The sequence below is a fragment of the Dipodomys merriami genome, unplaced genomic scaffold, assembly GCF_024711535.1.
Source record: "Dipodomys merriami isolate MVZ:Mamm:240054 unplaced genomic scaffold, mDipMer1.0.p SCAF_174, whole genome shotgun sequence".
Lineage (NCBI taxonomy): Eukaryota > Metazoa > Chordata > Mammalia > Rodentia > Heteromyidae > Dipodomys > Dipodomys merriami.
In genome coordinates, this window is record NW_027203093.1 from 2,308,722 (window position 1) to 2,320,434 (window position 11,713).

At 58.7% G+C, this 11,713-nt stretch overlaps 2 protein-coding genes across 2 annotated transcripts; one reads left to right on the forward strand and one right to left on the reverse strand.

Moving 5' to 3' along the window:
- The first annotated feature begins 170 nt into the window (after positions 1-170).
- On the forward strand, positions 171-8,053 carry LOC138829631 (kinesin-like protein KIFC2). Its single transcript, XM_070026067.1, has 18 exons — positions 171-322; positions 511-592; positions 726-877; positions 1,239-1,377; positions 1,502-1,647; positions 1,730-1,795; positions 1,880-2,008; positions 2,415-2,492; positions 2,603-2,717; positions 2,792-2,901; positions 3,264-3,372; positions 3,483-3,640; positions 5,874-5,978; positions 6,058-6,179; positions 6,281-6,404; positions 6,485-6,617; positions 6,707-6,963; positions 7,057-8,053. The coding sequence occupies exons 1-18, from the start codon at positions 224-226 to the stop codon at positions 7,309-7,311; spliced, it is 2,379 nt and encodes a 792-aa protein (XP_069882168.1). The 5' UTR covers positions 171-223; the 3' UTR covers positions 7,312-8,053.
- Positions 7,667-10,995, reverse strand: LOC138829632 (forkhead box protein H1-like). The gene is made up of 4 exons (XM_070026069.1): positions 10,682-10,995; positions 9,482-9,860; positions 9,090-9,194; positions 7,667-8,984 (listed from the first exon to the last, which is right to left on the reverse strand). The coding sequence occupies exons 2-4, from the start codon at positions 9,650-9,652 to the stop codon at positions 8,154-8,156; spliced, it is 1,107 nt and encodes a 368-aa protein (XP_069882170.1). The 5' UTR covers positions 9,653-9,860; positions 10,682-10,995; the 3' UTR covers positions 7,667-8,153.
- Between the last annotated feature and the right edge of the window lie 718 nt (positions 10,996-11,713).

Sequence of the window (11,713 nt, forward strand, 5' to 3'; positions counted from 1 at the left end):
GGGTAGGGAGAAGGGAGGAGCCCTCCGGCTCGAGGCCGCAGTGCCTCCCACGTCGGGGGCCCGTCCCCGCGCCCGCTCTGTGGCGCGCGCCCTCCACCCGTGGGAGCCCCGTCGTGGGGGCGGCTGCCGCGAGCATGCGCACGGGCACTGCGGCGGGCGGGTGCGGCGCGGGGCCGGGACGCGGGGCGGCACGTAGCGGGGCTCTCGGCCGCCCCGCGCGCCCATGTATGCCTTCTACTCGCTGCTCATCTACATCTTCTACAGCCTCTTCCGCAGGGATGGCGGGGCGGCGGCCGCCGCGGACCCCGGGGACCCCGCCCAGGTGAGCGGGGGGCTGCGGGGCGGGGGGCGCGGCGGCGGGCTGGCCCAGCCCACGCCCGGAGCTCGCGGTCGCCGGGGACTCCGGGGGTGGGAAGCAGGGGCCGGCCGCAGCGCTCGGCCGGGCTCCGGGGGGCAGGAGCCCGTCGCGGGCCCCCCGCTCCCTCCTAGGGGTGCCCCCGCTCTCTCCAGGGGGCCGGATGCAAGCCCAGGGGTCGTCGTCACCCGGATCAGCTCTCGTCGGAGCTGTGGACCGAGCTGACCGGCCTGGCCGGTAGGGAAGGGGGGGCCTCGGAGCCCTGGGGGTGGGGTAGCCCTGCCCGAGAGGGGGTGACCTCACCGGGGGGGAGAGCAGCCCCACCCTCCCGCACGTGACACGGACCCCTCCCCCGCGCGCCGCCTCGCAGGCCGCTCCGAGGCCCAGGATGGTCTGGAGGCGCGAGCTGAGGGCCGGCCTGCCGAGGTTTCCCTGGAGGAAGCCCTCCTGCGCCTTGCCGAGTTCCTCTCCGTCCAGCTGGGGGCAGAGGAGGGCTGTGCGAACCCTCCCAACCAAGACCAGGTGAGCGGGCACAGGCTGCTCCAGCCACCACTCCTCTATACCTATCTATCTATCTATCTATCTATCTATCTATCTATCTATCTATCTATCTATCTGCTTGTTGATCGATAGTGGGACTTGAACTCAGGGCCTGGGCGCTGTCCCTGAGCTTTTACTCAAGGCTAGCTCTCTACCACTTTGAGCCACAGCACCCCTTCCAGTTGTCTGGTGGTGAACTGGAGATAAGAGTCTCACAGACTTCCCTGACCAACTGGCTTTGAACCACGATCCTCAACTCTTAGTCTCTTGAATAGCTAGGATGACAGGAGTAAGCCACAGGTGTCCAGCTTTCTTCTCTTATTCTTCTTACTGTCCTCCACAGCCTGGTGAGGTTCCTCCGCTGTTGAGCTTGACCAGTCAGCTCTTGGCCCTTCTGACATGGATTCGGAGCCCCAGGGGAAGGCAGGCTCTGCTTCAGGGAACGCAGCCAGCCTTGCCAGTGCAGCTCCCCACCATAGATGGTTTGTAAGGGGTACAGCCTGTGGGAGGAGGTCTGTCAGAACGTGCCTGGAATAAGGAGTCCTAAGCCCAGCTGTGCTCCTCAGGATTCAGGACAGTCACCTTCTCAATCCTACTCATTTCCAGGATCTCTGTCACCAGAAGAAAACTCCTCCTGTCCCACCCCTGTCCTCAATGAGGCACCCACGGGTGAGGCCCAGGGACGGCAGCCTTCTCAGTTGGAGGAAGAGCAGAGGGCTTGGCAGCGGCTAGAGCAGCTCATCCTTGGACAGGTGAGGGACCCAAGAGCTGCAGGAACTGGGGAGTGGGAGCTCCTTCCCAAAAGGAGTTCCCTTCTGTCTTGGCTCTTTGCAGCTGGAAGAGCTGCGGCAGCAGCTAGAGCAGCAGGAGGAAGAGCTGGGCCGCCTGCGCCTGGGAGCGGTGAGGCTGCTGGGGGGCTGGAGCAGGCAGGAGCACTGGAGTTCTAGGTGGGTCCTGAGGGCTTCCCTCTCTTTCTCTCTGCAGGGGGCAACAGATTCAGAGAAAAGGGTTCAGCATCTCACACTGGAGAATGAGGCCTTAAAGCAGAGCCTGAGCCTCACTCGAGACCTCCTGTTACACTGGGGCCCGAGCCCCTCTACCAGGCCTCCGCAGGTACCCTGCTCCCTGACGGCTGGCTGCCATTCCTGAAGCCCAGGCTTCCACAGCACATCTGTCATCCACCGACAATGCCTAAGCCCCCTCAGGACTTGGTGCTTTCTGTAGCAGGCCCTGTCGGGGAACCATCTTTGATTACAGACATGCCCTGGGATGGCCTTTGCAGGGCAGCCTCTCAGGAAGCTGATACATAAGTTGCAGAACCCTCTTTAATGATATCTATCAGTGATCCCAGGAAAGCAGAGGAACTAGGGGAACTCCCTGCAGGGAGCTGGGAGTCATGGGTTCAGCTGTTCTGGCTACTTCTGATTTGGCCTTCCTGACTGTGAGATGGGCCCACAGAATACCCCTTCCTGAGTTCCTAACTGGCTCTGTGGCCCACCTAGCCCCCACCCTCCTGCAGGAGGAGGCAGAGGCTCTGTTGGAGCTCCAGGGCCAGCTTCAGGAGGCCCAAGACACCACAGAAGCCCTCCGAGTCCAGGTGGGCTTGGGTCCTACAGATAAAGAGGGCTGAGACACTGGGAGGGGGCATCTGAGGTAGGGTCTGGCAAGTGCCTGTTTCCTCAGTGACGGGCGGGGTTGGGTGGGCAGCTGGGAGTTCAGGAGGTGCAGCTGCAGGGCCTTCGAGGGGCCCTTCAGCAGCTCCAGCAGGAGACAGAGCAGAACTGCAGACGGGAGCTACAACAGGTGCATGGGCAGCTGGCAGGTAAGGGCTTGGGGGCAGAGGGCTGGAACGCCCTGTGGTTTAGGCTTTTCTTCTCAACAGCTATCCTCCTCCAGGACTTCGAGCACGGATGGCCAGCCTTCGTCAGGGCTGTGGGGACCTCCGAGGACTGGTCAGCACCTTTACCCAAAGCTGCCAGGGCTCACTGAGTGAGGCCCAGGGTCAGGTTAGGCTCCCTCCTTCCCTGGTGTCTATGGGTAGTCTTCTCATTGTCCTTCCTGGGAGAGCCCCTGTTACCTCTTCCTCTGAGCCTTGGGAAGTGGTATGCATCAGTGGGTCAGTTGTTGGCCCACTGTTACTGTTCTGTGAAACTGAATTGCTGAGAGACGCAGAGGGACAGATGGTGTAATATCCTTACCTAAGATTACTGGGTTCCATCTCAGACCCACTGGGGCTGAGAGCCATGAGAACTTGTAGACCACCATAGTTGGTGGCCACACAGTGACTCTCTCTTGCTCTCAGCACCCCACTATACTTGGAGCGGCCTGGAGACCTGTCTTTACCTCCCTCACATCCCTATTTCCTCAGGTGTCCTGGGCCTTGGGGGCACTGTCATCTGAAAAAGCTGTGGCTCAGCATCCTGAGGGGCATCAGAGGCCCCCAACGGGAGGCCCAGGGCGTCTGTTGGAGCTCAAGGGTATGGTGGCTTGGGGCAGGGAGCAATGGGGAAGAGCAGGCTGGAGGAAGTCTAGCCTCTCCAGGCTGCAGGGCCAAGGAAGCGATCTGCCGATCTGATCTCCACTTCAGGAAACATCCGCGTCCTGTGTCGGCTGAGGCCCGGAACACCCTCTAGCCTGGTGAGCCTGGAGCCTGGACCTGGTGGCACCATCACCACCTGCTATAGAGGGCGCCAGCGTCGCTTCTGCTTGGACTGGGTTTTTCCTCCAGATGCCAGTCAGGAGGAGGTGACATCTGCTTTCTTCACCTGTCCTGAACTTTACAAGTCCAAAAGAGGCCCATTCCTCCTTTGCTTGTCTGTTTGTCCACCTAAAAAAGGGAAGGTAGCTGGGCTCCAGCAGGGAATGGAACTACTAGAATACTTGGGAGGCAGGACTGGCCACTCAGCTGGGTGTTAAGGAGCACAAACCTGTTTGAGGTGACAGTTACTGCTTGGTAGAACTGGCTGTAGAGCACGGCTGGACGCTAGTGGTGGAGGACAGTTATCCCACAGGTGCTGGCTTAGTACCTCCTCCCCTCAAGCTTCAAGGGCTGACCACTCCTCCTGAGGATTCAGACGGTCTACCTGTAGGGGCAGAACCTTGCTCTTGTAGGAGCATCCCATTTACATGCTAGATATCAGTAGAAAAGCAGTGGCTCATGTCCCAGCCCACCAACTTGTTTTGCATTTGCACATACAATGCCTCTGGAGTTCCTGTAGCTGAGATGGATTAGGTAAGAGACTATTCACCAGCTGATCTTGCAGGTGCCGGATGATGATGGGCAGGCAAGGGCAGAGGGCCCAGTACTGACTCACTTTGCATCTACCTGTCTTCTGTCACATGAGTTCCCCAGCCTCAGTTCCACCCCAAACTACAGTTCTGCACTGCTCCCTCCCCCTTTCTCTTGTCCACTGCCATAGCTCTTCTGGACAGGGTCCTCTATCTAGTGTCTGGACCAGAGGCATCTGTTGGGAAACACTTCACCTGTGTTTTCATTTCTGCCTCAACATTCACAGTGATTCTTTTGCCCCATCAGGAATTCTTTTTTTTTTTTTTTTTTTTGGGTCCGGTCGTGGGGCCTGAACTCTGGGCCTGGGCGCTGTCCCTCAGCTCTTCAGCTCAAGGCTAGCGCTCTACCACTTGAGCCACAATGCCACTTCCGGCCTTTTTCGTTTTGCTTAGGTGGTGCTGAGGAATCGAACCCAGGGCCTCAGGCATGCTAGGCAAGCGCTCTACCACTGAGCCACCTTCCCAACCCCCCACCCCAATCAGGAATTCTTAGCACCCACTCTGGTAATTTTAGCTTGTGTCCTCAGTGCCATCAGCTATACTTCAAGCAGAGGTGACAGCCACCCAGGCATTAGGGACCTTCTGGTACTGAAGCTGGCCATGCTGTTGCTCAGAAGGCTGCTACTGTAACCAGTTGTCAAAGGATAAATGTCCCAGCTGCATGTTCCCCCTCAGCTACCTCTCTTTACCTCTCAGGGACCGGGCTCCAACAGTCTTAGCTGACCACTATCCTTTACAACCACACACCTTTTCGGAGCACATCTTTTGTATTGCCCTGACCCTGACTGGCTGGCACTTTGCCTGTTAGCTCTCAAAATAGGTGCTACAGAGGGGAATAGGCAGAAAGGATGGACAGTAACTGGCTTCAAGGATGAGGAGTAAATGCCTAGTTTGTGTTAGGCAATCAGGCCCCAGCATCTGGCCCTCAACTGCTACTGCCAGAATCCCCTACGTAGTGTTGGGATCCTACATTCTCTACATGCTATTCCCTTTTTTGCCTGGTTCTTTTTTTTTTTTTTTTTTGCCAGTCCTGGAGCTTGAACTCAGGGCCTGGGCACTGTCCCTGAGCTTCTTTTTGTTCCACGCTAGTGTTCTACCACTTGAGCCACAGCGCCACTTACAATCTTTTCTGTGTATGTGATACTGAGGAATTGACCCCAGGGTTTCATGCATGCTAGGCAAGCACTCTACCACTAATCCACATCCCCAGCTCTTGCCTGGCTAATTCTTTAAAAAAAAAAAAAATCACCTTTTGCCTGATGCTGGTGGCTCACGCCTGTAAACCCAACTACTCAAGAAACCGAGATATGAGGATCTCAGTTTGAAGCCAGCCCAGGCAGAAAAGACAGTGTGACTCTTATTTCCAATAAACTCAGAAAGAGCTGGAAGTGGCACTGTGGTTCAAGTGGTAGAGGACTGCCTTTAGGAAAAGCTCAGGGACAGTGCCCAGGCCGAGTTCAAATCCCAGAACCAGCATCCACATGTGCGTGCACACACACACACTCAAATCACAGTAATGAAATCATCACCTTTTCTAGGGAGGTAGAGTCTCCTCTGACCTACTGTGTTCTCTCAGAGTTACTTCTCAGGCAAGATGTACTCCATTCACCTTACATTGCACTTCTTACCTTTCCAGGTTCTGAACAGGAAATTAGGGACCAAGACATTTTCCCACTCCTTTTGCCCTTAGGTGTTTAGTCAGCTAGAGCCAGCTGTGCTGTCCTGCCTCAGAGGCTACAGTGTCTGCATCTTCACCTATGGTCAGACTGGGTCTGGGAAGACCTACAGCATGGAGGTGAGTTAGAACCTCAGCTTGGAGGTCAAGGCCCTGGGTACTTGGCTGTGAATCCAGTGTGGGACTGCACTATCCCTAGGGCCCCCCTGAGGACCCTGGCATAGCCCCTCGGGCTCTGCAGTCACTGTTCCAGGAAATGGAGACTGGAGGCCAGCACCGAGTGACCCTCAGCATGGTGGAGATCTACAATGAGGCAGTCAGGTTGGGCTGCCCCGGGGGGACCGCTTCCCGTTTGGCCTAGGGCCTCTGTGGCCATTCCTAGAGCCAGGCAGAGCCACCAAGCTTACCCCCTTTCTCACCAGGGATCTCCTGGCCCCAGGACCACCAGCGCACCTGGTGGTGAGGCAGGGGCCAGCAGGCCAGGGCGGGGTCCAGGTGGCTGGTCTCACACACTGGGATGTGCCGGACCTAGAGACCCTACACCAGGTAAGATTGCCCTCCAGGGTCTGTCCTTGTGCTAGGGGGTGAGAACCCCACACCAGGCCAGCCCTGACTGCTCTTTCCAGATGCTGAGTCTGGGGAGGAGCAACCGGGCCACAGCTGCAACTGCTATGAACCAGCATAGTTCCCGCTCCCACGCCCTGGTCACGCTCCGGTTGTGCTCCGCCGCTGCTGCTCCTTGTGCTCAGGGCACTGCAGGTACAGCGCCGAGCTCCGGGGTTTTCCCGTGCACCACAGGTCTCACACGTCTGGCTGGTCTCCACATCTGTCTTGCACATCCCCGACAGGCACGCTGCACCTGGTAGACCTGGCAGGGTCTGAGCGCGCATGGAAGCTGGCCGCAGCAAGCGTGCCAAGGGGAGACCTGCATGGCCCCCGGCGTCTTCGAGAGGCCCAGACTATCAACCGCTCGCTGCTGGCACTTGGGGGTGTGATGGCTGCCCTGCGCGCTCGGCGGCCACACGTGCCCTTCCGAGACTCCAAGCTCACGCGCCTGCTTCAGCCGGCGCTGGGCCCAGGCACCACGGCAGTCCTGCTTCTGCAGGTGGGCCAGCGTGGGGCGGGGCTTAGGAGGGTCGTCTGCCTGGCAGGCACCACCCATGGAACCCTCCCACCCACCATCTCTGCTCCCTTGCAGATCTCCACGCGGCCAGAAGACCTCGGGGAGACCGTCTGCTCACTCAAGTTTGCCGAGCGAGTGGGTCAGGTGGAACTGGGTCCAGCCCGGCGCCATAGAGCCCCGGGCTCTGGGACTCCTTCCTCCCTTAGTACCGACACCCCACTCACTGGAACTCCCTGCACTCCTACGCCGTCACCCGGCAGCCCTCCAAGCCACAGCCCTGGCAGTGGCTCTGGCTTGGATCTCTCAGCCCCGGGGATCCCACCTCCGTAGTCCTGGGTAGAAGCCCTGCCTTGGGTGGGCGGGGCTGAGGTGGCGCCTCTGCTGGCAGAGGTGGTAGAAAAGTTCCTGTACCCCATCTCCCAGTAACCTCTCTGCCCCCTGGGGATCTACTGCTCCCTCCAATGTCGAATTGTTCCCCACTTCTTAGCCAGCAGAGTTATGTCTGGAGAAATAACTGCCCCCTCCCCCCTAGCTGACCAGAGCCCGCGGCTCTCCTTATCACCATTTGCCTGTTATCACAGTCCACAGCAGGAGATCCCAGAGCTGCAGGAACCAGGACTCAGACTCTGGCCAAGTGGCTTCCCAAGTCAGGATCCCTGCCCCCAAATCAGACTTGAAATTAAAATGCTGTAAATTCCTTTACTGTTATCTCCCCAACCAGCATCATCCCAAGAGTTATGTAGGGTTGTGTCTTCATTTCTTAAACATTTCCTCAAAAGGTGCTACCTCCTTCCCAGACAGTTGAGGGAGGGCAGGAAGGACTTCAGCCTGGACTCATTCAACTGTCCCTCCCCCAGCCTGGAGCCCGGGAGAGGAGGTGACAGATAGTGATGGATGGACAGATAGATGGTGTATGAGCCTGAGAAGAGGGACCAAGAAGAGCTACCCCAGGCTGAACCCGCTGCTCCAGCTCTGCCCCTGGGGCTGGGGGAGGCAGAGGCATGACTGACCAGGGTCAGGTGTGCCTGCCGGGACCACCAACCCAATAAAACAGGATTCTCAGCAAGGCCATGCCTGCTGCTTCAAGATTGTTGTAGCCATTTGAGACTTTCCTAAACTAGGTTTACCCTCAAGCTGGGGATAAGAGAAAAGCAGTCCCTGTCCAAGAATCTTCAAAGGCTGTACCAGGAGAGCAGCCAGCCTGGGGCAGAAGCAGCCAGGTCCCAAGGGTGGCTAACCCATACATCATAGATGCTCTTGTTGGGTGGCACTCCCTGGAAGAGAGAGTCCAGATCCCAGAGCAGCCCCTGGGACCCCTGGGATTCAGGAGCTACCCCCCAGTAGGCTGGATTACTTGAAGGTGGGCACCCAGGACAGGAGGTGGGTGGTAGTGGGGCCAAAGGCATTACCACATTCGGAGTATAAATGGGTAAGTAGGAGGTAGGCAGCTGTCCCCACAGAGAGGCCCTTTGTCTCCTGCTGGACAGTCCCTCAGGGTCTGGGGTATCCTGCAGTAAGTGGAGGGGCCAGGTACTGGGCTCTGGGGAGAGAGGTGATGGCCGGACGACTGGCCCCTGGGGAGTTTCCCTTTCTACTCTGGTGGGCCCTGGGAAAGGGCAGAGGGGCCACAGAGGCCTCTCAGAGGACAGGGGTGGAGTGGGCACCACCTCCTCCCTATAGGACCCTGTGCCTGCTTGAGTTGGGCTGCTCTGTCTGACCTGGGTGGACTGCTGGGGCCAGCTTACCCCCTCCTTGGGGTCCCCTAGCAGGGACTTGATGCTGAAGCCCTCCCTCGGGAGTGGCGGGGGACTGGGTGGCGGGTAAGGCCTGCCTTGAAGCACATAGGGGCTGAGGTCCTTGGCAAAGGCTTTGTGCGCACCGTGGTTCTGCCAGCGCCGGCACAGAGCAGTGTTCTGCAGCCGCAGTGCCTCGGCCGGAATCAGGCTCACATCCACCACCCAGAAGTTACCCTTGGCCTGTGGCTTCGAAGGGTCCTTGGGCACCTGTGTGTGTGGAGAGGTAGGCTTGAGTAGGGGCCCTCGGACTTCAGTTGCTCAGGGCCTCCCTGCCCACCCCTCCCCTTGGGCTCTGACCCTTTTCTTCCCCACCTTGCGGAAGCATGGGTTGGAGGAAAGGTTGTGGCGGATGGAGTCCTTCCAGCCTTCGTAGTCATCCCTGAAGAAGGGGAACATGGCCTGGACCTGACGAATGATCTGAAACCAGGTTGCAGCCAGGGCTGTGAGCAGGATTGAGGACCACCCCAGCCCTCACTCAGAATCGAGTTCAGGGGTTACCCAGCACCCTCCCCACCTCACAAGGGAACACTTCTAGGCCTACAGGCGTGCAGTTCTGAGAGAAGGGTGTCCCCTGAGTAACTCAGCTTTCAGGACCTGTCTTGGTAGCAGAAAGAGTAGGTGGAGGTAAAAGCCAAGCCTGGTCCTTGGGTTGCTGGGGGAATGGGTCAGGGAAAGGCTTGACCACCAAGCGTGAGGAAGCTCACCTGGGCCAGCTTCAGCCTGCGGGAGGGTGCGGCCTGAATCACCAAGGCAATCATAGCCAAGTAGGTGTACGGGGGCTTGTCATGTCGCAGATATCTCTTCTTCTTCCTCTTGGGTGGCTTTGAGGTTGACTCTGCCTCTCGGGGCCCCAGGCTGGAGTCACAAGGCCCCATGCAGGGGAGGCAGGCAACTTAAGCTGGATCGAGATCTACTGAAGGGCTCAAAGTGCTGAGGTAGAGTGGTGAGGCAGGGCCAGAGTTTGAAGCCAGGCTGGCGGACTGGTCCTTTATCATTCGGATGAAAGGGGGAGGGGAAAGGAGAAAGAGGCTGTGGGGGAGGGGAACCTTTGGAGGTTGCCACAATTAGCAGGTTTCGGTTAATCTGAAAGGGAGGGGCAGAAAGGATTCCAGTGGGGACTTTGGGTGACCTCCTTGAAGCCACAGTGTCCACTTCCAGACTCTACCCTTGGGCTCCAGAGCATCCTGACACATTGGGAGGAAAAGTCCTTGAAAGTGGCTCACCAGGATTATTTTGCCTGGGCCAGGCCTCAGAGTGTGTGACTTGCCAACCAAGCTGCACGGAAGGATGGAAGGATGGGGGCTTCCCGGGAGTTCAAGACAGAACAGCCAACAGAACGTAAGCTTTAGGGGCTCTGATTGTCTACCCTAAGATGACCAGGAGACTTTCTTGGAGGAAAAGGCCAAGAAACCCTAACCTCAGGAGCAAAAGGAGTTATAGTGGGCTCAAGTATGCTCTCAGGAGTGTCACAGGTGCCCAAGTAGGCCCTCTTCCCTGCACATTATCTATCTATCTATCTATCTATCTATCTATCTATCTATCTATCTATCTATCTATCTATCTATCTATCTACCTATCTATCTATCTGTATGTGCATATGTGTATGTATCTCCATATATGTGCATACACATATGTATCTATATCTGGTCCTAGGTTCTTCTCATCACAATGAGCAGGTTTGACCATGAAGGTCTCAGTATCAGGGTACCAGCAATGGTGGCTGGTGTGGGACCAGGGCTTTAGACCTGTAGGAGTGTTTCAGTAGCGCTTTGAGAACTCAACTTTTCCTGTGTAAAGGGTGAAATCCTGCAGCCTGTTGGATGTCTAGCATCTTGAGATGCTGAGGGAGGGCATGAGCCAAGAGTTCAAATAGAGGATGAGTGTGGAAACCTTATTGCTCCTACCTTTGCCTGGGTGGTGCCCTTATCTCAGACTGTTTTCAGACCGCCCCTGGTTTCCGCCAGAAATGTCACCTCCTACCCAGAGGCCCTCTCTGCTGGTTCCCTGTATCTCCAGGCTGGTATCTATGTCCTCTGCCCCACTTGGCAAAAAGGTGGTTCCCTCCCGAGTCTGAGGAGTCCCCTTCCAGGATGAGCGGAGTCTCGCCTCCCACTGTCGCCTCCAGGTTCCTCGACCTGGCTGCTCTTCTCGGGCCACACTTCCCAGGGCGCGCTGCCAACGCCGGAGCTGCGGCCTGCTCTCAGGCGCTGGCCGGGCCTCATCCCGGCCCCCTCTGCGGTCCCTCTGCGGTCCCCCCTCTGCGGTCCCTCTGCTGTCCCCCCTCTGCGGTCCCCCCTCTGCGGTCCCTCTGCGGTCCCTCTGCGGTCCCCCTCTGCGGTCCCTCTGCGGTCCCTCTGCGGTCCCTCTGCTGTCCCCCCTCTGCTGTCCCCCCTCTGCGGTCCCCCCTCTGCGGTCCCTCTGCTGTCCCTCTGCGGTCCCTCTGCTGTCCCCCCTCTGCGGTCCCCCCTCTGCTGTCCCCCCTCTGCTGTCCCCCCTCTGCGGTCCCCCCTCTGCGGTCCCTCTGCTGTCCCTCTGCTGTCCCCCCTCTGCGGTCCCCCTCTGCGGTCCCTCTGCTGTCCCCCCTCTGCGGTCCCCCTCTGCTGTCCCCCCTCTGCGGTCCCCCTCTGCGGTCCCCCTCTGCGGTCCCTCTGCGGTCCCCCTCTGCGGTCCCCCCTCTGCGGTCCCCCTCTGCGGTCCCTCTGCGGTCCCCCCTCTGCGGTCCCCCCTCTGCGGTCCCCCTCTGCGGTCCCCCCTCTGCGTTCCCCCTCTGCGGTCCCCCCGCGTCCCTCGGGCCACCCCAGATGCCTCCCTCAGAGCTGCTCCTCAGGTTGGGCGCAGCGTGTCAGACGCCCTTCCGGGAGCGTCTCGCAGATGTGCTTCCCGCCCCACCGGGGGCCAGGTGCGGCAACTCCACGCACTGTGGCGGACCCGGCAGC